We start from the raw sequence: 24709 nt of genomic DNA on the forward strand, positions 1-24709 counted from the left end.
CGACCGCCCCTTTCAGCATAAAGGTTTACTGAGAAACCACTGACTGTGGCACAGACTGTGGGATTCAACTGATATCATCAGTTGATAGAAGATTATATTTATTTATTCAAATACCAGAGAGACTCCAGTGGAATCTAGGCCAGAGCAGCTTAAAGCAAAGCAGCGGACGTCGGCCAATTTAGTCCTCCCACAAATAATAGTTTCACTCACTTTCCCCAGGGCCACAGCAGAGTCATCTGTCATCGTGTTATATTTCTGGTTTAGATTCTAGGGTCAAAGTATGTGACAGCTTGTCAAATCGCCAATTTACCAACTTCAACATTTAAAGGCAGTGTGCCTTCAGTCTGTGGATGAATTGAACATGTCTTCTTCTACGTCCTCCAATAAACTGCAGAAACGGTGGGCAAAATAGCCTTGTGATCATATTTTGATGATCAGGAGTTTATCTCCATCATGGCAACAACAGTCACAGAATTACTTCTTCTTTAGCAAAATGTCTGCAGAGTAAAAGCACAGGTCTGTTTTGTTGCTGCAAAGCTTTATATCGAGCTGAAGTATAGAGATTTTAATTTGAAAAGTTGTGAATTAAGGTCTGAAAATTGTGTCAATGCTTTAGAGACCTCTGAGATATCTGACATGCAATGAATGAAGAAATAACACCAGGTCTGTAAATCATTCAAACTTATATATAAACCACACATATGAACTGTAATTAAGATTTATTTTATGAAAAACATTGACTACAAAAACTTCATTGCAGATAAACCAGTTAGGATGAACACAAGGGATGAAAGTTTCTCTAAATTCACTCCAAAGCTCTGCACACTTCCAGCACACACACCACTGTCACAAAAAAAGTGACAGTATATTATTGAACTGTTTGAGGAGGACTCACAAATCTCAAGGAATCATTCTGAAGTAGCTCCAGACAGGTTGGTACTGAACAGACACTGCACAAGTAAATAGAATCCATCGCATCTGTAATATTTATGCCTGTGCTTTTCCTGCTTTCCTGTGTTTTGTTTATATGCCTGAGTGAATGAAGGGCAGGTTAATGGGCCGTCTGCCTCTGGCATCTCTGCCCACTTGTTGCCAAACCTAATCCTGTCCAAGCGCACCTTGTTTAGAACACAGAACAAAATGCTGATTCTGCCTATGGGTCGATACTCTGGTTACAAGACAACCAAAATATGAATATATGAATATAATACAATATGTAATATAATATGAATGAGTAAAGGACACGCTCAGGAGGTAGAGTGGGTCGTCCATTAACCAGAAGGCGGAAGGTCCCCAGTCTGCATGGCCTGAGGCACTCCGGGAGGCTGTGCCAAGAACATATGGTGTATATGTTCAGTAAACGTTGTGTGATGGAAAAAGCTCAGTGTATGGAAGCGATGTATGAAAGTGTGTTTGAATGGATGAACGTGACCTGTACTGTAAAGTGCTTTAAGGGGTCGATAAGACTGGAATAGCTCTATATAAATACAGTCCATTTACCATCACCATAGCAAGGTAAAAATACTAATACTAAAAAGGAATACTCCAGAAAGTAAAAGTAAATATTTGCAGCAAGATGTATTTGAAGTGTACTTAACCCCTTAGTTTTGTGTATGTGATAGCGAAACCAGCATTTATGTATATAATCAAAGACCAGTCATATAATCCAGTTTACAGCTCAAAACACACACTGAGGTGTGCAGTATCTCTTTGTTGTATCAAAAGTAAAAGTACTCAGTATGCAGTACACTGTTCCTGTCAGGGTTATTATTATCATCATTGGGGAGAACGCAAAATGTTATATTGTAGCTGTTTAAAGTTCAAATCATTTGTCCTAAACAAATCTCTTACAATGTTAGTCCTAGTGAGAGATTTATAAGTTGTAGATGAGTTAATGGAAGCATGACATACTGAAATACTTATCTTTTGAGGAATGAATCCTTTTCTTATTTGAATATGACTTCATTCTGATGTGACTCTGCTAAAATACCCCAGGAGAAATAAGGAGCAAGAGACTGGAGCCTCTAGTATAGAATTTGATCACTGACACAAATTTCAGAAATTGTGTCGGCTCACATTTAAGACAATCAAGTTTGCTTTAGCTTCTTAATACTATGTCAAGAATCAAATCATTTGCGATGAATATTGAGGAGTGTAGGGAGACAGAAATATTGACATATGGATATAAATAAGCATCAAGTTGCAAAAAGAGGAAAGCAACATCTCCAGAGCGAAATTTAGAAGGTAGGAGAAATACTCTGAATATAATATTGATCCTAAACTGAGGTTCCAGGAGAAAAATAAAAGACATTTTTTAATTTTCTTTCCCCTGGGTAATAAGTACAAGTACATCAAATATCAATATGAGTGCAGTACTTGAGGAAATGTATATATGTAGATAGCAAGAAAAAAATGTTTTAATAATATGTGCATACACAGGTTAATCATTAAATCACTGGGTTTAGTTCAGGATACACATTTTGTCATATTCTTGAGTCAAAAGCTGTGCAGCTGCATTCTTTTTTAGCCTCGGGCCTTCAGCTATGTGTATCTCAGGTTTATGCCCCTTTCACATCACTTTTGTGTTTGTCTGTAATGGTGTTACTTTACGTGATGGGATTTGAAAAAGTATCTCGCCGACCTCACAGCAACCTCAACATGTCGCTGCAAATTCTTTTTCAGTTATTTACATGTCCAGCTCCCATGTGACAGAAACAAGACTCTTGTGCATAAATCTGAAGGTCAGGGCAATAACTCTAGCAAAATATATAAAAAATATATCCATAATTCATCTTAAACTAAGCTGAAACAAAACGATTGAAATAACCTTTCCATTGAACTACAATATGTTTTTTTCTTTCTCTCTAGTCCCTGAATCAGTGTCACTACCACCACCTTAACACACTTCCTTTGGGAAATAAACATATTTATGGCTCCCCAGCTGGATGAGCTCATGCTTGAAGATCAGCATCATAAAAAAAAAGACACAGTGAACTGAGAACATGTGAAACCTACATTCATTAATATTTGCTCACTGAGGGAGGCAGAAAAAGCTGAAGACACAAATTTGACTCATCAGCAACTTATAAAGTGGATGTGAGGCGAATGTGTTAGAATGTGTTAGAAAACACAATTCAATATTCATCCTCTCTCTGTGTGCTCTCAACCAACAATGGATCTTCTGGCTCTGAACCTGCTCCACCATGTTCCCCAACTAAGGCCAACTTTGTCTGTGTGCTATGTTCTGTTGATGGGCTGGATATGAACATCACTGCTGAGAGCATTGACAGTGAAGTGGCTCTAAAACCGAAACAATGAGCTAAAAATACTGAGGAACAGAGTCAGGTTATAATTCTGTTTGTCTAATGACGTACCTACAGTAAAACTTTTCACCAGATACAGTATTAACAGAGGCATAAGTGTTGTAGAGATGAAGTGCTAATTCCTGCCAATCATCAGTTGGAGACTCCTCAGATTCTTCAAGTTTCTCTCCCTGACACATCAATAGTCTCTGTCCACTTGGTGAAGATGTCTGCCACAGGTAGACAGCTCTGGACCCAAACCCAGGGTGAGTCTGAGACCTCGTTCAGACCTGCTATTAACATCAGTCATGAGTGATCCGATTACAAGTGTCAGAACACACTAACATGAGTCCTGAATGCGTCCTGATATCCGATCACTCAAACCACCTTTGGAAATGGTCTGGGACACATGTTATCACATTCTTTTTCGCTTTGTGAATGCAAAAGTTGTCCTTGGCCACATATGAAGGATCATCTACTCAGCCGATGTCCCCTGACCCCCTACAGTTTCACAATTAATCAAATGTATTTTGATGCTTCACAGTGACCAGTGTTGATTTGCTAGTGGACACCGACACATTCTCAACACAGGTCACCACATAATGACTGATACTTGTCTTAGATTTGTAAACATTTACCCTGTCTCTCTCTCTATCTCTCTCTCTCGTTCATACTGACGCACACAAACATTGTTGTGAGACACATCTTAAAACTCATAATGGGTTAAAACAACATAAATAGGTCTTTGCGAACACAACTGATGAAAAGGATTATTTGTATCCAGAGCGGGGACGTGAGATGCAAAAACAAGTGGTCACAGGAGACACATTCAGGACAGATTTTAATACCAGGTGTAAACAGATAAACTTAAAACTGTCAACTTATCATTGCATCTCTCAGGATGGATGTTAATACCAGGGGTGAACCATACCTAAGAGACAACATAGATAGTCTAAACAATCAATCATTGAATATTAGTATTGAAAAACCGAATCTGACTTGACAGAGCATAATAATAATAATAGTAATGCGGCTTATGCCCATGTGCCATAAACCTTCACTGTTATCCAGCCACTGTAGTTTGTTTTAAATCAATCCACCATACACCTTCCGGGTACAAACTCACCAGACAACATGTGTATTCATCCGCTGGGGAAAATAGTCCAACGCCTGTAAATAATTTGCTGTTATGAGTAATGTAAGAGATTCATACACGGATAGCTGGCTCTCGTAGGTTTTCAACACACAACTGTCTTGTTTTTTTTTTGTTTTTTAATTAAAAATTTGCAAATAAATGCAAATAAAGTGTAAACAGCATCTTAAGGCTGATCCGGCCACCGCTCACTGTCTGGCTAAGTGGTCTGAAACCACTTCCCACAAGAGGCCCTGGAGGTTTGGACACCAATCTATCAATACAGGAAGCCATTTCCTCCTCTCTGAGAGAAAGTGTTGTAATTAGTTAAAACAGCTGGAGCAGCCATGCCCTCGGCCTCCCGCCTCACGTGGTCTGAGGCCAATGATCTAATGGTTTCAGCTCATATTCTCCTCTCAGTGCTCCACTCATCCTCCCTACACCCAGCTCCTCTGGGGTTTTTTTTCTGGACTCAACAACACTCACCGCCGTCACACACACACTTTACATTGACATTACATTGATCATAGTTACTACTTGCCTAACCCTAACAATTACCTTAACCTAACCTTAACTTGAACCTAACACTAACACTAACCTAACCCTTAAAACACGTCTTCACCTGAAAATGCAAACACATCACGGCCAGACTGCCTGTGTCTGACGTGTTATCACCATTAGGAAATGTCTGGGGACTTTCCCAAACATCACCGCGTTGGCTTTAGCCCTGCAAGCTACGACTTCCAGCAACAACCCGCCCACATGTTAAGGCAATAAACAAAAAGAGGGAGGAGTGGAAGTTAGCAAATAAAAAGGAGATGAGAGGCCAAGAGAGATCATGCTGCATTCTGGCTTCAGTCCAGGATCCCACGCTACAGAAAGGGACACACACACACTTTAAATGGAGGTCATCCACCCAATCTAGTGGGATTGTGGGATCAAGGGTTGGGTACGTCATCTGTGACATACTTTACATGGCTATAAACTCTGGCTTTTACACTTATATTATAACGATTCTTGAGAGTTTCACCAGTTGCTGTTACTATGCTTGTCTAGCTTTACATTCTGGCATAGCAATGATGAGTGATTAACTATGTCTCTATTCAGGGCTGCACCCTCAGAGGCTGCATTCGAGGATCACAGCGCTGCGACTAGACTGTCGTTATTTGAAGGCTCCTCCAAATGGAGCTGACAAATGTTTGTGTCCACCCTCAAGAAACAGAGGCTTCACTAGGTGGATCCTTCCCAGCCCAACACATCCCATGATTCATTGTGTTTCTGTGACAAATAGCTTTTCAAAGAGGTAACAGCAGAAAAAGTTAATTGAATTGAATGACTACGAACGGTTCACATTTATAAAAACACATATATTCAATGTTATTAATCAGCCAAAGAACATTTCAACCCTAGCTCTGTAGGCGATGGCTTTATGGGACAAAGGAATAAAGACAAGCTAGTGATGCAATAAGAAGACCAGATTGTTAGATGCAGAAGGATACAGCCAACGTTGGCTGTATAGAAAAGGTCCTACGAAGGATGCAGCCCCTGAATTGAGACACAGCTTTTGAGAGATTTAACACTGAAAATTGTTATTCAAGTTTAGAACAATAGGTTAAAAAACCCTTAATTTCTAGGTGGTGACAATCCCAGGCAGATTTGATCAACTGTGGCAAAGATCCATGAGCTGGTAAAGTGACCATTTATGCTCTTTTTCAGCTCAATATTGTGAGACTTCCCCAGTATCTTTGCAGTTAATAAAAAGGTCCTTATTTATCTCGGAGCACCTGTTTTAAAGCTCCTCAGATACAGCCTATAGCAAATATCACCCACATTATCTATTGTGTCACATAACAGTGGAATCAGTCTTTATTCTAAGAGCAGAGTGTGACCAGAACGTTTTATTTTGAAGACATAAACAATCTGGGAAACGCCCAAAACTACAAAAGCAAAACAATCCCCAGTTATCTGGGTAACAATAAATAGAGGGTAGCAGAGGGTGGAAGCAGATGATTTGGCTTAAACTGGCAAAACACTGATTAACACTGGAAACTACATAAGGCAAAATGTGGCCACTTACTTTTATCAAATTAAATAATAATTGATTTCTTACACTGCACAGTTATTTCCACTCTTTTATTTATTATTTTCTATGTTACTCTATTAAAATGTCTTTACGTACTATCTTATGTTGTCATGATTACTTTTATAATGTTTGTAAAACACTTTCAACTGCCTTGTTGTTGAAATGTGCAAATACACATGCTCTCCATTGCTTTACTTTGGCGTATCTTTCTGTCTGTGGACAGACTTTGTCCCCTGGACAGTGTCACGACCCTCAAGATGCTGTGATCAAAATGTAGGATGAGTTTGAAGATGGTCATGGTCTAAAACATGAGATCTTTAATAATGTAGTAATCACAAGCAATTGCTAATTGTCGGAACAATGTCTTTAGTTTCCATTGTGGTCATTTCTTCCCTTTCCTTCTTTCTCAAATCTAAGAGATTATAACACTGATCCATTATAATCACAGTATAATCACATGACCTGAAATATCCTTTAGTCTATTTGAAGCCTGAAGGGTCATTCAAGCCCAATGTTCCCTTCATGTTGATATTCTGATATCCTATACGTGCCTTGAAATATGAAACCAAGGAAAGAATATCTTGAGAGCCAAAATCTGCTCCTCCACTTATCCCCAGAGGTGTAGGATGAATACCGATATACAGCAGGGACCTCATATCATCCATATGAAAGTGCTTCTTTTAACTCTTCTTCACAGTAAGGCTTAGCTATATATCACCTACATACATGTATCATCCTGCCAGTGTCTGCTCCTGTCTAACTGAAGCCCTCAATATTATCTGTCTCATCCTCTGAAGGGTCTGGATGGAAAATGACCTTTTCCACAGTACCATCGCCTTCAGGAGTGACAAATATTGTCCAAGATTTAATTATCAGAATATGGTTTTATCACATGGTGTGTTGCATTTTAAGCTTTAAATGTTGTCCTTATTTCTCCTGTTTTCCTGCCTGTGTTTCCTCGAGAGACCATTTATTCCACAGTCAGCTTATGTGTGTGTGTTTGTGTGTGTGTGTGTACTGCACAAAAAAAACATGGCAAGTCTCCTTTTGCCCCTGTTTTCTGATAACAGAGGTTACAAACCATCCTCCTCTCCCTCATCCCTTGCACAAGAAGACCAACAATGGAATAACAGAGGCTGTAAGCAGTTAGGTTTATGTCAGCCACAGGCGGCTGCTTTTAATTCTCGACAGACGAGCAGGAGCAACAAGATCATTCTCCGCTGAATGGGCGCTTGTGACATATTTTAAGAAAAAACTCCTTCAGTATGTGAATATGGGCCATTGGGTGCTGCATTTATGCACAGCCAGATTCCATGCTGTTACTGCAGAGTCTGATTGCACTGATTAGGTCAACCTCATCCACAGAGGAGGTGCAATGGAAATCTGAGCTTGAGATACAATTTGAGACTCTTGTAAAGTGGATAACAGCACATCCACACACTTTTAAAAGTCACCTTATTATTTGAAACTTTGGCTACATTAGTTATCAGCATCCAGCATAGTCACAGCATATACAATAAGAATCCAGGTGCTTCAAAAGCTGCATTTGAAGACTGATTGTGTCACAACAGTACGACAAATGCGTCCTTCCATTCAAGTGAAACTAAGTTTCCCAAAGGTGGATCCTTACTGGCACACCTTATCCCAGGATTCAATGGCTCTTCAGATATGAACTGTTTTTCAAAGAAGTAATGGTGTCCAGAGTGTCCACATTTTTACTCAACTGAACAACTAATTGTGCACATGTTTAAAAAAAACAAGGGGCATTAAAATGTTCTTGTCGTGTCCAACTTCAGCTCTGTTGCTAGGCAACAGCAATAAGGGTGGAAGAGCTGGTGACACTGGAAAGGCTCTGGAGACCAGACCATCTCTTGTTGGTTCGACCTTTGAGGTCTAAGGTGCCCACAAATTGGGACAGTGTGTCCAAGACCACTGTGCCCAATGCATATGACAGATAATAAGGAAAGGCAGACCTGAATTATTTTATAATGGTTCTAGGTGGCGCGTTCTAAAACGAGAAGTATGTAAAAGTGACAAATACATTTGATGCATCTGTGGAAATAGTATCTGTGGATCAGATTGTTTTTCCTTTTTAATCTTATACATTTTTTATTGCAACAATAAACAAAATAAATGCATAAAATCTAATGTAAATCTTATGTTATGTCATTGTTCATCTTGAATGTATGTGTTCAGTTCTGCCCAGGAGTCAATGCTGTCTTTTGTGTGACAAACAGGTCTTGTGCAGGCTGTTTATGTTCATCATGGTTCACGGGCTGCTGCCATGTACGGTTTTATGCATATAAATATATTATTATTGCAGGTGAGTCACCGATCGGCTGAAGCCTCCCCCCGACCCCCAACTGTGCATTTAGTCTCATAAACCTCATCTCTACCACCACATCAACACACTCTGTCAGTGAATTCTCCACAGGCTGAGAAATAAGTAGGTGCACTGGACTTTTCCCAAGAAATATCTCAAACAAAGAAAATGTCTCTCCTGACTTTGTCTATGACAGGTGGATGTATCACCTCCAAGTCTGACCTGTTCACAGAATAACCTGATGTGTCTTCTCCTACATACTGAAGCAACAGATCAGTTAACAAAAACAATCGTTGCAGCTCTAAATAGTATTACATGAGACTAGTTATGGTATATTCTGTATATACCCTTAGTCTGTTGTAAAACAATCTTTTTCATGTCTCTGCATTGGAAATTTGTGTACAATCACCTTTGGTTTGAATGCATGGGTGGGGCAAGGGGAATACTGGCCCCAGCTGATATCTGATTGGTCGCTGCGAGGCCTCTCTCCTGTCAGTTGTATTTTTTATTAATAATTAAGTTCTCAAGTACTAATACTAACAATAAACATTTCTATTTGTTAAGAATGTTCATTTTCTAATCTTTTTTAAAGAACACAGTGTGCTTGAGTAATGAGGAAAAAATGTGCAGCTTTGCTAAAACTGTAGATTTAACAGGTTACAAGGAATGAGTTGAATGTGCACTTTACTGAATCAGGGATTGTGCATAGATGTTGAACATGTAATTGGCACCTTTATGTAAATTGTTGCCCCTTTATGGCCCCTGATCTAGAAAATCAATCACTGCAACTCGGAGGCAAATAGTGGCTCTTCATGTCTTCAAGTGCAAAATACTGTGATCTGTCCTCAACACAGGAACATCCAATCAGCTGTCAGGCCACGCAGAAACCATTGTATTTAGTTGTCCATCAACAAAACACACTGCGAACAATCAGCAGTGGCTGTGTACTGAGAGTCTTTATGAGGCAGCAGTGGAGCTCTGTGGGTAATTCACACAGCTACAAGGGGTCAGTGGTCCACTGGGAGTACACATGAGTCACAGAGGCACAAACAGATGACGTTGTTGTGTTGTGAAGGAGGCGGGGCTGCAGATGCAAATGGAAAAAAAACATCAGTCCTGTTTTATCTGATTGAAATGCAATGATGTATTCATGTTCATCCATGCCAGCAGGGTCAGACAAAAGTGTGAGCCGTGTGCTCACCATGTCGCCATACAGCAGTGAGCTTTACATCACGGACCACAGTGAAGGTTACATGTACATTTCTTTCTTCACCACAATGGTTCATATGACTGTGCTGCATAATTCATGACAACACAAGTATACAATAAGTATACATCAAGATTTTGTGAATATACGTGAGTTGTACATTTCTGAGGTCAAGTCTAACAGAAAAACAGAGCGCAGCAGAGAATGGGGATATTTTAAAAGTCAAACTCAAGACCTTTCTTTTTAGTCAGTCTTTCATTGAATTTTAATTATCTATTTATCTCTCCATTTGTTAAATACTTAAAGACCATTTAATAGTTTTTTAACTCTGGTTTTACTCACTCTTCTTCTAGCATTTATTGTTTTATCTTTTTCTCATCTCATTTAGTATTTTAATAATTTTCTCATCTATTTTAAAATGTTATTATTTTATCTTTATTGTTTTATATTTTATTGTCTTATCTTTATACTTTTCCTCATCTCTTAGTGTTCTTAGTTTCTTGGTTGTTTCCTTATTTGTTCTTAATATCATTTGTGTGGATGGTAATACATTGTTTGTATGAAAAGTACTACACAAATCAAATCTGACGGATTGATTGAAGAGGACTGAGCTTTCAGGTAGTTGTGAGATGTGGTGAAGTAAGAAGGACATGATGGGGTTAAGTTAATTTGCTGCAACGGCTCATCTGACCTCACAAAACTCAAACATTTACAGTTTTACTTTCTGAGTCATGTGACAGCAGATCATTTCATTTTGATCAGAGGCTAAATCCATCCGGGTCACCTCTTCTACTGCAACTTTTATCATTTCTTACTCACACAGAATCGTCACTGGTTCTGTCATGATCTCATATATATTTGTTAATGGGTTTCAAATTGTTTTCCCTGCTCTCCTCTGTGTGCCATGAACAAACAGAGTTATTGTAACGCCAACAACAGCCTCAGGGTCACAATGCAGTTCAGCAAGGGAAGGCAGAAGTGAATGGGCAGGGCAGAGATGATTCAGAATGATTCAGAGGACGAGTCAAGGGAAAGAGAAGAGAGAGACAAAAAGATCTGGGCTGAAATGAGAAAAATGGAAAAAGAAAATGAGTCTAAGTGCTTCTGAAGTGCTGGGATTAATATTGAAAATTGATCGCCTGCATTAATATTTGAAGACTGACTCGACTCAGATTGTAATCTTTGAGAACGTGGGCAAGTAAAAGCGACTGAAAAGCAGTGTCAGAATAATTGGAAGAGCACTTTACTAAAAAAGAGGACAAACGTTAATTTCCCTCTCTTCTATGCACAATTATAATTGTAGATTCACTGTTACCAGGCTGCGCGCTGATGAAAGCGGCATTCATACATATTAAACACCCCCGGACACAAATTCCCTGAGATGTGATCGACATAAGGATAACACCAACTTGGAAAAATGGAGAGCAAGAGAAAATAACTCAAAGAATTTTATACAGAAATATGGACATGATATTTACATATTTACAATATTGCAGATATCGTATATTATCAGGAAACAACTAGTTATGTTCAGCAGCGTAATATGAGAGAGAAATCTAGACGCTGCTGGTAAATCTCAGAGACATATGCCCACAACAGCAGGAGCAGAGAAATGACCAGTGTTGACTCATTGCTGAGGGAAGACAGACAGAATCCTGGTTAACAGAGACTGAACGCTCAAAATGAAATTGACACTATTACCAGATAATGAATACTGGCAAAAAAGTACCCTGGAGACATTTTGATGCTGTAAAAGCATCAGCAAATATGTCAGAATAGCAACTAAAATGTTCAAAACCACCATCAAAGGCTACCAACATCATAGCATGTCACCCAACAGGCTCTGTTAATGTGGAGTTTTGATATTGATTCAATGGGACAAAATAATTGGCTAAATTAACTGTAATTGATGTATTTTTCATGCATCAGCATTGGAACACGTCTGTGCTCACATTGTTTGGGTCGGAGGAAAACCACAGACTTGCTGGAGGAAGTTTTAAGTCTTACTTACAAAGGGAAATATCTTTTAAACTTTTAAACAGCAATGGACCTTTATGTGAAAGGTGTTACTCACAAAAAACAAATCACTGTGTTGGTTTTACAGGATACAACTTTAATGATTTGACTAACATAGTGTTACTCTGCAGGTTGAGAGCTTTCCAACGATGTGTTTGGCTCAGTCCGATGCAAAGTTGGAATTTTCACATTCCATGGCCATTGAAGGCCCAACACAATAAAAGGTCTTCTGCTGTCTTGTCTGTTTTTGTTAAAACAATGACAAAACCCATTTGAGTTAACCATGTTTGACTAATCTACAACTAAATTTATAATTTGTAGAAGATTTTACAAGTCATTTGCAAGATCTCTCTATTCAGCACTTCATAGTTCAGCCCCCATGGTAATACCCAGGATGGTCAAAAGGATTGTGATATTCATTTTAATTTGGGCAGCTCTACAACATAAGTCTCAATGCCCTTTCTACCTACCTACCTACCTACCTACCTACCTACCTACCTACCTTCCTAACCACACACACCCAACCATCTAACCAACAGCTTGAACAAAATGTTCAAGCTGCAGAATCAATGACATATACACACTGAAAAATGATTTCTTCAGCTAGAGTCGACAAGGTGATTCATCAAATCATGCACATTTTAAATATTTTATTGATATTTTTGAAAAGTAGCTCTAGAACACCTGAATATCAAAAATGAACCATCAGATGCTTCCCACTGAATCTGTGGCCCACAGTCGAACCCTGTCTATCCGTCTGAACCCCCTCTCACTCGTACAGTACAGAGGGGCAAATATTCTGGCTGCTGCTTTTGCCTGCTGGTCAGACGAAGCAGAAAGGGAAATGAAGTGGAAAGACAGAGGAGAGAGAGGTCCAGACATTGTGAATCAACGCTCAGCCTTCTCTCTCCAATGGCTGCCATAGCTCAGGTGGGAGACAGCCAATAAAATGTCAGCAATGCAGCGATGTTCAGTCAGCAGGCAGCAGAAATGACAACGGGCTGGCAGATAAGTACCAAAGTAGACAGAATAAGATGTAGATCTGTGTGCACGTGTGTGTGTGTGTCATGAATTTAGATAGAAAAATGCTGCCAGGAAGAGCTTCCAACATCATGAAGACTAACAAGTCATAAGGAAACAATCAAATGCAAGAGAGGAGACAGAGGAGACAGAGGGACAAACAGATACACAGACAGACAGTGAGACAAACAGAAAGACAGATGGATAGACAGACAGAAAGACAGACAAAGGGGCACACAGTAAGACCAACAGACAGACAGACAGACAGACAGTCAGATAGACAGACAGACAGACAGACAGACAGACAGACAGTTGTTTGTGTGAGGCAGTAGCTGTGTCTCAATTTACGGGGCCGCATCCTTCAGAAGCTGCATCTGTAGGCCAATTGCGTCACAGCAGCACGACAAGACTGTCCCAATTCGAAGGCTCCTCCAAATGTGGCCAACAAATGTTTCCTTACACCCCCGGGCAGCTGAGCCTCCACCAGATGGATCCTTCCCGGCCTAATCTATCACATGGTTTATTGTGCTTCAATGTTGAGGTAATGGCGGCAGCAAATGAGAAGAAAACTTCAGAAGAATTTACTTTGAAATGTTGTACTCAACCAAACAACTAATGGTTTACTTGTTAAAATTAAACATCTTTTTAACATTTTAAATCAACCTAAGAAAGCTTTCATCTATTTCATCCACTCTGCTGCTAGGTGAGGGCTGTAAGGGCCGGACAAGCTGTTGACGCAACCAAGACCAGACTGCTACTTTTTGTTCGGCAGACGCGGTCTAAGCGGATGCAGCTAAAGTGTCTCACTGCAATAGCATCCACAGAGCATGAGGAGGCCGACTGTGCACATCACAGGCAAATATAATGATGCCTTTTCATAAACACGTAGAGTGAGCACTGCTGATCAAAACCACATCAACCACTCACTCTCATGTCTCTCACCAGGCATGTCCATTCACAGCAGGCAGCTGCTTCCAGAAGACAAGATAAACCCACCACACGACACCATCAAACGTCAGAAACACAAAGTTAGAGACAAGCTGGTGAACATGGTGGAGCAGAATATGGGTTCAACCAGTTGAAAGCATGTCTTTTTAAAGATATGCATGCCTGCACTGTAATGTGTAGGTAACATTAGGGTGTAAAATATGAGTTGGAGGCAGAGTTCCGGACATTATGTCCTTCTCATGTGGGTCCACATTTTCGAGATGAACCCTCGAATTGCTACTATGAAATATTGCTCACACAGCTGGTGTACAACCTTATCTTGTCTTTAAAACAAGGAGGACAAATATAACAAATGAGGGTGTATGTGTTAAAGTGGTTGGGAATTTGGAATAAATATATTGAGGAACTTAAAAAATGTAGCTCACAAGGTGATAAATACAAAACTGACATAAAAAACTGATACAAAAACTGAAATGTAATTATATAGAACAAATAATTAAATGATACAAAACTGCGAAGTAACGTTTAATATAATGCAAATCCCTCTCTCTGTGGCTGAGTTGGTCACATCCTTCTCACAATGTTATTTCTTTATTTCATTGTTTCAGCTTGAACAACTTTTTTCAATCAATGAAAATTAAAGCTTTGCTCGACTCCACACAGCGTGTGTTCAGTGCAGTCCTGGGAGGCACACAGCAATATAAGCACTGCTTTTTGCTTTTCATTTCAAAATTCAATAAAAGAAATCATTGCTAGATAGATAGATAGATAGATAGATAGATAGATAGATAGATAGATAGATAGATAGAGAGATTGATAGATTGATAGATTGATAGATTGATAGATTGATAGATAGATAGATCTGTCCATCTGTTATGAAAGAAAAAAAAGGTTTCTTTCTCAAAACTGTTGGGTTTTTCCAGCTTCCAGCTTAAGCTTCTCTGTCTCTGCCTTCAATCAAACATAGTCAACAGGCAAATAAAGCAAATAATTGAAGCAAGGGTCTTGCGTTATCCTCGACTTGTTAAAAATAAACCTTCTTGAAACAACATGGAGTCACCTTGTTTCCCTCTCAGGTTTCTCTGCAGGGGTCCCACACCTCAGCTGGAAAGCGTGTGCTGGCTGATCAAGACTTTCAGCCTTGAAGCCGTGAAGCTGCCTCATTTCAAACCACTGAGAGGACTTGTTGATCTTACTGAAAGAGGCTGTTGTTAAGTAGCCTGACAGATCACAGTAAGCCTTAATCTTTGCTTTTTTCACCATTCTCTGTCACAACTATACTCCTGTTGAGTAGACAATGACAAACGGACAGCCGGTTAATTTACATTTTATCCAAACCCTAAACAGAAGCAACATCCATTGGCACCTGGGAGTCCAATGGCAAACTGGGAGATTTCGCCTTTTTCAAAAGAGAACAATTAGTTTCAAGAGCTATTTGTTTTGCAAAAGAGAAAAATATTTCCCATTGAGCATCACCAACCTTTTCTAAATTCTCTGGTTTTGCAACAATTTGACCACCGATAAAGAGAAAATCTAGGCCTGACAGATGGGTGTTATTGAATATATTAAACAGAAATGATGTATCTGAGTCATGAGGCTGGCAGCTCTGTGTAACATAGAGTGAAGATTAAGATGTAAGGTGAATTTATTTTTAAAAAACTGTTGACTATGTTGGTCTGACGGAGGAGACATCAAAGTAATGCTGCACATTTAAATTCGTTTTTGGAGCTGTAAACTCAATGATATGACTGCTGATTTTAATATCACATTTATAAAAAAAGATCTACATATATATACAACCGTATTGGACCATGCAGGACCAATGCCTATGGAGAGTTAACTGTTTGAGACATTTTCACAGAGGACTTTTACTTAGAATTTTTGCGTTCACCGGTGAGACCCTGGAGTTCAGTACGTGTCTGAAAGTAGCTTAAGAGAAACTTGTGTGTGAGCAGAAGATGATTCCTGAGTTGCCATCGATCTGCTGCGGTATAAACTACAATCAGGCTTTTCTCAGGGTTTTTGGCTAAACTTCATGCTACAGATCTTCACTTTGCTTTCCAAGCAGTGTGCAATAACGCATGTTCCTTCAAGTGCAGATTACTGTTAGTCAAATTCTGCACCTGGACAATTCTATCAGACACCAAACGTCAATGTTATATGCAAACTTCTATAAATTTGCAATGGTGGAGTTTCATCTCATGTTATCTGCAGGTTATCTTGAGCTTCAGGCGCTCTTAACATGTCTGCTTGTTCTGTTTGTGGCAAGTTGAAGATGTTAAAGGAGATATTTCTGGGTGGGAGCTAGGAAGAGATCATCTGAGGGCTACTCAACAGAAAATGAAGAGTGATATGATAGAAAGTGTCATCGTGTTAAAACGTTGCCATGGAGGTTGGTCAGACCCGGACCACGATAGGTAGGAATATTTTCATTCAGTCAATGTCAGGAGGGGTGACGTAGTTCACATGAAGACGCGTATTTGAGTGGGTGTGAATCTTTATATATCTGCGAGTGTGTATGTAGCCTGTTAATAGGGTGTGTTCTATGCAAAGAGATGATTCAATCGCATCTGTTGCATTGAGACTCAGAGTAAATGGGGCCTGTCCATTCTCTGGTTAATCACTCTTACTGGAGTTCATGACAGCCTGAAGTGCTGACTGCAGCGCTGGGTTAATTAAACCCCATCCACCAGTCCAGAATTACTTAAGATAATTACAAAACTCATTTTCATTTTCAACTGCAGCTTTCATTTAATTCCATTAAACACAGATTCAACAGCATTTGTTGAAACTCACTTTATAAAATTGCAAAAGCAACCAGTCACTGTTGACTGTGAAAGAACACCCACACCCCTCCACACACACACACACACACACACACACACACACACACACACACACACACACACACACACACACACACACACACACACACACACTCACACTCACACACACACACACACACACACACACACACACACACACACACACACACACACACACACTCAGCAGGGGTTCGATCTTATGCTCCACATTGAATTGTTATTTTTCCCTCTCTGCTCTCGTGTATTTGTGTGCAAACTGTTTTGCAGGGAGTTTACACCTGGTGTTCATAACAACTGATCCTCCATTCACACCACAGTGGGAAATCCTGTCTCCAAATGTCTGCTGCTTCAATGTCGCTTTTCTACCATCTGCTCCCACCAGGATGTATTTTATAGCAGGTCTGGGTGTTTCTGAGCCGGATCTAAGATCATTACACAGGGATCAGGTTAACAGCGAAAACCACTAGAGTATAGAGAAAAAAAATTCAGTTTATTCTAATGAAATTCAATGTTATAGGCAATTACATACATTTGTGCGTGACAGATGAAAAAATGAAAAAACGAAAAAAGAACAAATATCTCAGGATGACAAAGAGTTGTAGGGACATCCTCCGGAGTTCAATCTCTGAAAAACGGACTAAGAAATATCATCATCTCGATCTCTGATCTTTGATACACAGCACTTCAACAGTCTAATAAGGGACTGAATATAACAACAGTGGAGTGATGTTAAACTTACAGTGCCAACATGGGATATTCTCTGTCTTTCATTTCTATACCTCTAAATAAGATGTGCTAACTGAATGTATTTCCATTCCAGTGTAATGGCCCATGTAAATCTGGGTTTTGAAAATTCTCACAGAAAATCTGGTTCTCTTTGAAATGTCTTAAGTGACCTGTTGATGCAACATTAGTAGCAAGGAGTTCATGTTAAAATACAGTTTCATCATCACTGTAAGTTAAAGGTAATGTTTTGCATATGTTAAATATTTCACTTTGAATATAGCTTTCAAAATCCTAAGGTAATTTTGAGCTTTCTGAACTTTAAAGAACTGGAGACACGTGTGGATTAGCTGTTTGTACAGTAGTTGCTTTTGATGGATGATTTGCATATTGTGTAACATTGCTGTATTTACCAAATCTGTTCCAATCTCCATTTTGTCTATTATTCAATTTAATTTTTTTATATTTATGTTTTATGACCTGTCTATTGTAACTAAGTGCCTCTATAAAGCATGCATGTGTTTTAAGAAGTGAAAAAAAACAATTATTATAAAAGATGGGGATTATTTCCAGGCTTCATTGAAATGATTAATGCCTGAGAGACACTGAAGGTGACACAGACAGAGGTGGTTTCATCTCCAACAATTGGTGTGAACAAGAAAATTAAGAGAGCGTGAAATCAGTGGATTTTTCCATGGCATCCAATGGGGCAGCAGATGATGACATACTGATGACACACTGGGATGTTAACCAAATAAAAAGGATACATACTGTACCCTAGGCAGGCAAACACACACACACACACATGCACTCACCAGGCCTGAGGTTTCCTCTTGAGCAGGCCCTGTCTCCTCCACTGTGAGTGGGGGCTGAGATGATAGGTCAGCTGACGACAGACCTTTTCCATCGCCCCAAGAGAGTCGCCCTCCTATTGGACAAATATACACAGACAGAAAGACAAACTATCAGCTCAATTACTGTGAAGTGATGAGACAAACAGGGAAATGATTCATTCCTGTGGTGGCCTGAGTAGGGATTTTCTGCCGTTCGTCTAGATCTGACGGGCACCACGTTAGGCTCGTTAGCTCGGCAGCCGGAGAAGCTTTTTATAAACACATCTGATTAACACATGTGGTAACAAGTTTACAGTGGTGTCCTGTTTTCACACTATAAATTAAATCTGATTGAATGTAGTACACTCTGAATAATCATCATGTTAGTGTGCTTGTGAGGAAAAAAGCAAGGGATTCAACAATAAATTGATTCATTTATCAACTGAAACACGTCATCTTCCCCAAGGACATTTCTTTCTCAAGTTTTTCTGGTTTCAAACTGATCCAATGTTGTTGTTTGATTGAAATTTGTTGTAGGGTCTCGTTTTTGTTGGCACTGAGCAACAAGTTGAACATCTAGAATATTGACCATGATGAACTCTTATTATACAGCATGTTATAGATTATTAGAATCTCAGAATTTAGTGTATGTAGTAGGTAATATGTTCATTTAAAGCAGGGGGGAAGGTCCTGATTGTAAGATGTAAGCATGCGCTCGCAAGACAACTGAACAATGCACGGGCAGATTTACTCCGAACTTGTGACAAATCGCCTACTGAGTCTATGTTATAGGCAAAGTTAGAAATAAATCAGAGTTTGAGGAGAATAAACATTTGTCAGGGGACATTGTTTCCAGCTGCAGCTGTTTTTACAGGTAAAAGCTCTGATAAACCCAATCTATGCTAGCTAGTTAGCAAGCTAAAGAGTCAAACTAACCTTTTCAAGGAGACCAAGCGACACAGATGGCAAAGACATGAACTTCAGTGGATGCTATTTGATTGCTGGATGTGAAACTAGCTGGTTGCTAACATTTTCGCAAAAACCATATAGTGATTAGGTGGTAAGAGTGCATCTGTTAGATTGTTTTGATGGCATGAACCACAGAGCTCTGCATCTGTGAAAGAATATTTGACACTGTGGTGTATCCAGGAACAAGGAGTAGTGGCTGTGGAAATTTTCCGATACAAGTAAATGTTAACTCAACTCAACAAGTGTCCCGATGTGACCTGCACAGGGTCAACATGTATATCTGTTTCTTTCCTTATTTGCACTTTCATGAGCAGATCAGGACATACAAGTTTACGGGTTGACACATATTTCAGAAGCATTGGAAATGATCAGTAAAATAATGTGAAGTGCCAGTTTACACAATGTGTGTCAATAAGACATTTTATGTATTAGTGAGAATGAGCATGCACCTTAACACTGGTACAAATAAATAGAATGCAGCAATAACTGATGTATTTGATTTAACAAGTAATGATTTCTACAGTGTTTCTGATTTTTTAGCACCTATTATTGTGTGTACTTGGGAAATGCATGTTATACAATAACTCAATAATTAATTGACACGATGAGCAGTGGAAATAATTGAGTATGACATATTATAGATAATTCATCTCTCACTCTGATATTTTATGGGTAGATGATCAACTTTGACTCTTGTGGAAATTAGCAACAGGTCATGGAGAACTGATGGTGGTAATAATGTGGGAGCCGGAGGGTTTCATGCTGCAGCTCTATTGATCTACTGCGAGTACACTTTACCTTTTTTCCACTGTGGACCAAAGGTGTCTGCTATAACCTGAGTTCAGTGCTCAGTCATCTGTCAGTCATTCAGCACATAGGCTAATGTAAACAGAACATTCAACCATGCAAATATATATTTTATACCCAGCAAAGTGTGTGCATGGAAGGCAGAGTATTGGGGTCATGTTGACGAATTTTCTTCTGATCCCCTGATAATCTCCCTGTAAAATTATGACTTTATTCTCATAATCTTACAACTTTATTCTCATATTACAACTTTAACCTCATAGTACTACAGCTTTATTCTCAAAATATTACAACTTGAATTCTCATTTTAAAGTTTTGTTCTCATAACATTACTACTACATTCACAAAATCTCAGATTAATTTCTTCAATCTAGCCCTAATACTCCATTGTAGGAACAGTTATACAATCTTTACACTGTCAGTAAAAATCTTTCCAATATAAACAGCTGTACACGATGATGGGGGGCTGTCAAGTTGGTCAGTGAAGTGTTGCAGCACCACTCCACAGGAGACTGACACAGGGATATACAGTGATTAAAGGATTTGAGGACCAACGGAGCAAAGAACTGCAAACACACCTTCTGTCAACATCAGGTTTCTGTCACAACAACAGGACACAAATACATAGACGATAGAGAAGCTGGGGGATTCAGCACAGCATGGTGTGTTGATAAGCTATGCCCACAATTGCTCCCTATTTGCCACCTAATGTTGTTTATTGCATTCACTTTGAGTGTCTGAACTGTACATCGACACACAATGTAATCCACTGAAACATAGCATCAGTGCAGTCAACGAAGGATGTTATATAAAAAGCATGTAAACGACTTTCACAAAGTGAAATTAGCACCTCAGTTGACTGACATGTGAAACTACATCTATCGATATAATAAAGGTGCACTAGCTTCAAGAAATAGGGAAACATAGGGAATAATTAATAAGGAAGCACATTTCAGGAACGGCTACCAGGTTACAAAGTGTGTGTGTGCTGTGCGTGTGTGTGTGCTGTCTGTGTGTGTGTGTGTGTGTGTGTGTGTGTGAGAGAGAGAGGCTTCAAAAATTATACAGTATCCAGTCTAAAACCGAAGAGAAGAAGTGATAACAAAGACAGTCATCAGTGAGTTACCAGGTCATTGTTTTTTCAGGTCAGTGTGCCTGTATGTGTTTTTGTGTGTGCGTGTGTTTGTGTGTGTGTGTGTTTGTGTGTGTGTGTGTTTACTCTTTAAAATAAACAAGGGCAGATGCTGGATACTGAAGCAGAAAAACAATTTTCTTGCACCCAGTGTTTGTGAAAGTCAGTGATTTGACACTCAGATTGAAGCAGAGAAAAATTTCTTTGACTCTCTTTGCTGCCAAATGATCTTTGAAATTTTTCAAATCATATGATATGATAATGATTCCCGTGGAGAGACTGTGAAGATTTTCTTATACTTGCTCTTGTAAATGTATCTGTGTTCTCAGATGCTTCAGAGGACACACACTGTTTGTGGTGTAAACTTACATTTTGTAGATTAAAGACCTCATTTTCATATTTTTTCACATTTTCTCTTTACTTATCTAAATCCTCTGCTCCACTGCTGTAACGTCTTCATTTGTATTAATAAGAAACATATTTATCAATAATTAAAGGGGCAATAATAACTTACAGATACAAACCCATGAAAAGATCACTTATCTGAGTTTTAGCATCGCTCAGCTGCATGTTTTGGTTTGACTTCACTGTTCTGACTGACATTCACATGTGGTGCTCAACACTGAAATAATCTGTTGCTCTGACAACCAAATGGAACTTCTTCTCTAATCGTTTAATGCTGATGGATCCTGACCTGAAAATTACTGTCAGCAGTGGTTTTATTTTGAAATACCAACTCCAGGATTTGCATAATGGTACTGGATGGAAACACACATTAATTTGCATATTTATTTTATTGTTTACTCATAACTAATAAACATAACTAATGTAATGTTCATTACACCTATTTTTCAAAACATATCTCCATTCTCTATGCTTTGCATATTATGTACACTGTATCCATTTTATGTAACCCTGATGTCCTGACTGTGCACGTAGCGTTTCGGGTTATTTCCACCTGAGTAGGCGCAAAATGTTGGATTAGTTTTTCGAATTTGTTTAAATACGTGTCTCATAAACTATCGAGCGAATCAAACAAACACAAAGTACAGAACTGTTCCGGTCCTAAAGACTCATTTGTGTTTATTGCTTACGTGTAAAATGAGCTCAGGTCAGCGGGGGAGTGATGAGGGAGGACATGCGTCATGGTAATACGACAAAGTAAAAAGATTCCAGATTCATAATGTGTGTCTGACCTGATCCTGAAGCAGCAGCTGCAGAATAAAATAAATGGAAACACTGTCCTAGGATGACCACACATATTCACCTTTGTATTACAACTTGTTATCCTTTTACTTATTTATCTATTCCTTAAAAAAAGAATTCTGACACTTGCACTTACACAAGCTCCGATCATATGTACATATGCCCGGTATCTCTCTGCTGTTTGACAGTTCCAGTTGTCTTTCACATGTTGAGTCAGTCCCGTGACTCCTGGTTTGATGAAAACCTTTTAGAGGACATTGGATCAACTCAAATATGCACGCCGAAGCGAAAAGCTATAAATACGATGGCCTACTTTTAAAAGCATTGACATTTTGGAGTTGCGTGGTTTTCATTACACAGAGATATTTCATTACTCTCCATGTACGATGATACATTTGATTTCTAGTTTGCACCGGACATATATTTTAAGGGTCAATTCCTAATCAATGTCTGATGTTTTTAAAGCATTTTATTATTTTAGACAAAAACAGTTATCTATAAGCCGCTGTGGCTCTTGTTTATCTGTTGGGTCTGAGCTGAGACGTATTGATGTTGTGCTTTGTACCGACACTCTTGGTAATGTACATCAGGAGAGTTCTTATCATGTCAATTAAGCTAAAAGAATTGAATTGTGCTGAGATGAATGAGAGCGTGCGTTGGGTCGATGAGAACAGCAGCAGCCGCATCTGGCCTGAGCCTCGTGGCTTCATTGTGGCATTTTCTACATTTCACTGCATCAAGCTCTCTCTTCCCATTCCCTTTTCTGCTATCTCTTTCACTCTCTCCATTTCTCCCTAGCTTGGCTTTTTGTCTTCTTGTCATTTTTTCCTGTTATTCTGATTCTCTTACTCTGTTTCTCTCTCTCGCTCTCATTACATTATTGACACAGAACGTATCTCTGAATCTTTACAGTCTCTGGAGAACTGATAACCTCGTTCTCCTCTCATCCTCTTCACCCATCTCCCTCTCCTCTCTCTTATTTATCTGTCTGCTCCTTCCCCTCAGGCTACAGGCTGCTGATAAGGTTTGTTTGCACACAGCAAATGGCACCATTATGTGAGTCTACATGCTCGGGTAAATTACTAGTAAACTGTTCCTCTCTTGTGGAGATGAATTGTTTGGACAATTCCATCATATTGCTCTGGTCTCATCAGTCAGGAGGTCCCGTGGAAGACCTGGCAGACAGCCGACTGAGAGTTATGTCTAAATGCAGTAAGGGAACAACTTAGCTGTATTCAGACACCTAGCTGTATATGAACTCCAGAGGAGGTCTGCAAAATGGGGTTGGGATATTCTCTGCAGTTTGCCTTTCACACATGTACAAATCAACAATTTGAACATTAAAAAATATACAATTTATTCTTTAATGTTCAGAGATAATGCATATCATCACGACTACTGTTGAAATGACATCAGAAGTACAATAACCTTGATGTTAAAGAAATCCCCTGATCCTAAAAGTACCTTTTGTTCTTATCAATCTTCTTTTTCCCACCTGAGAGTTACGACCAATAACTTTTTCAAGATTCATAGGTTGTAATTTTTTTTTACATTTGATTCATTTAGCTGTGGTTTCACATAGTATTCCAGGTAGCACACATCAAAACTTTTGAACTGAGAAAATTAATGAACTGGTTCATTTCATTAGATTAAGATTAAGTTTAAGATTATGATTAAGATTAGATTAAGATTAAGATGCGTTTATTAGTCCCAAACACGTGCACAGACATGCAAAGGCACACTCATGCAGGTAGGGAAATTTAATTTAATTTGTGTTGCCACGATAATATCAATATGTAGCATCTACAACTTCAGGCGCAGTATGTCTTTATTGTTCAAACATTATATCTTCGGAGGTGAAGATCTGAAAATCTGAAAGTCCAGACCACACGATTGTGAATGCGTTTTTTCAACAGAACTTATTTCAAAGTCAAATGCGAAAAGCAGCAGCAATGATTTCAGTGTGTGAACATTGAAATCAACAAAACAATAAGCCTTCGTCATCAAGAGCATCTTGGTCAGTACTTTTTCACATTTTCTCTTTACTTATCTAAATCCTCTGCTCCACTGCTGTAACGTCTTCATGTGTATTAATAAGAAACGTATTTATCAATAATTAAAGGGGCAATAATTACTTACAGATACAAACCCATGAAAAGATCACCTATCTGAGTTTTAGCATC

At 39.0% G+C, this 24709-nt stretch overlaps 1 protein-coding gene across 1 annotated transcript in view; it reads right to left on the reverse strand.

The window, feature by feature from the left end:
* The window catches only part of lrrc75a (leucine rich repeat containing 75A), a 54009-nt gene that overhangs the window by 7007 nt on the left and 22293 nt on the right, over positions 1 to 24709 (reverse strand). Inside the window, exon 3 of the mRNA XM_062386743.1 lies at positions 18395 to 18507. Coding sequence (XP_062242727.1) covers positions 18395 to 18507 — 113 coding nt within the window. The remainder of the gene's footprint in view (positions 1 to 18394; positions 18508 to 24709) is intronic.

The sequence above is a fragment of the Platichthys flesus genome, chromosome 4 (assembly GCF_949316205.1).
Source record: "Platichthys flesus chromosome 4, fPlaFle2.1, whole genome shotgun sequence".
NCBI lineage: Eukaryota > Metazoa > Chordata > Actinopteri > Pleuronectiformes > Pleuronectidae > Platichthys > Platichthys flesus.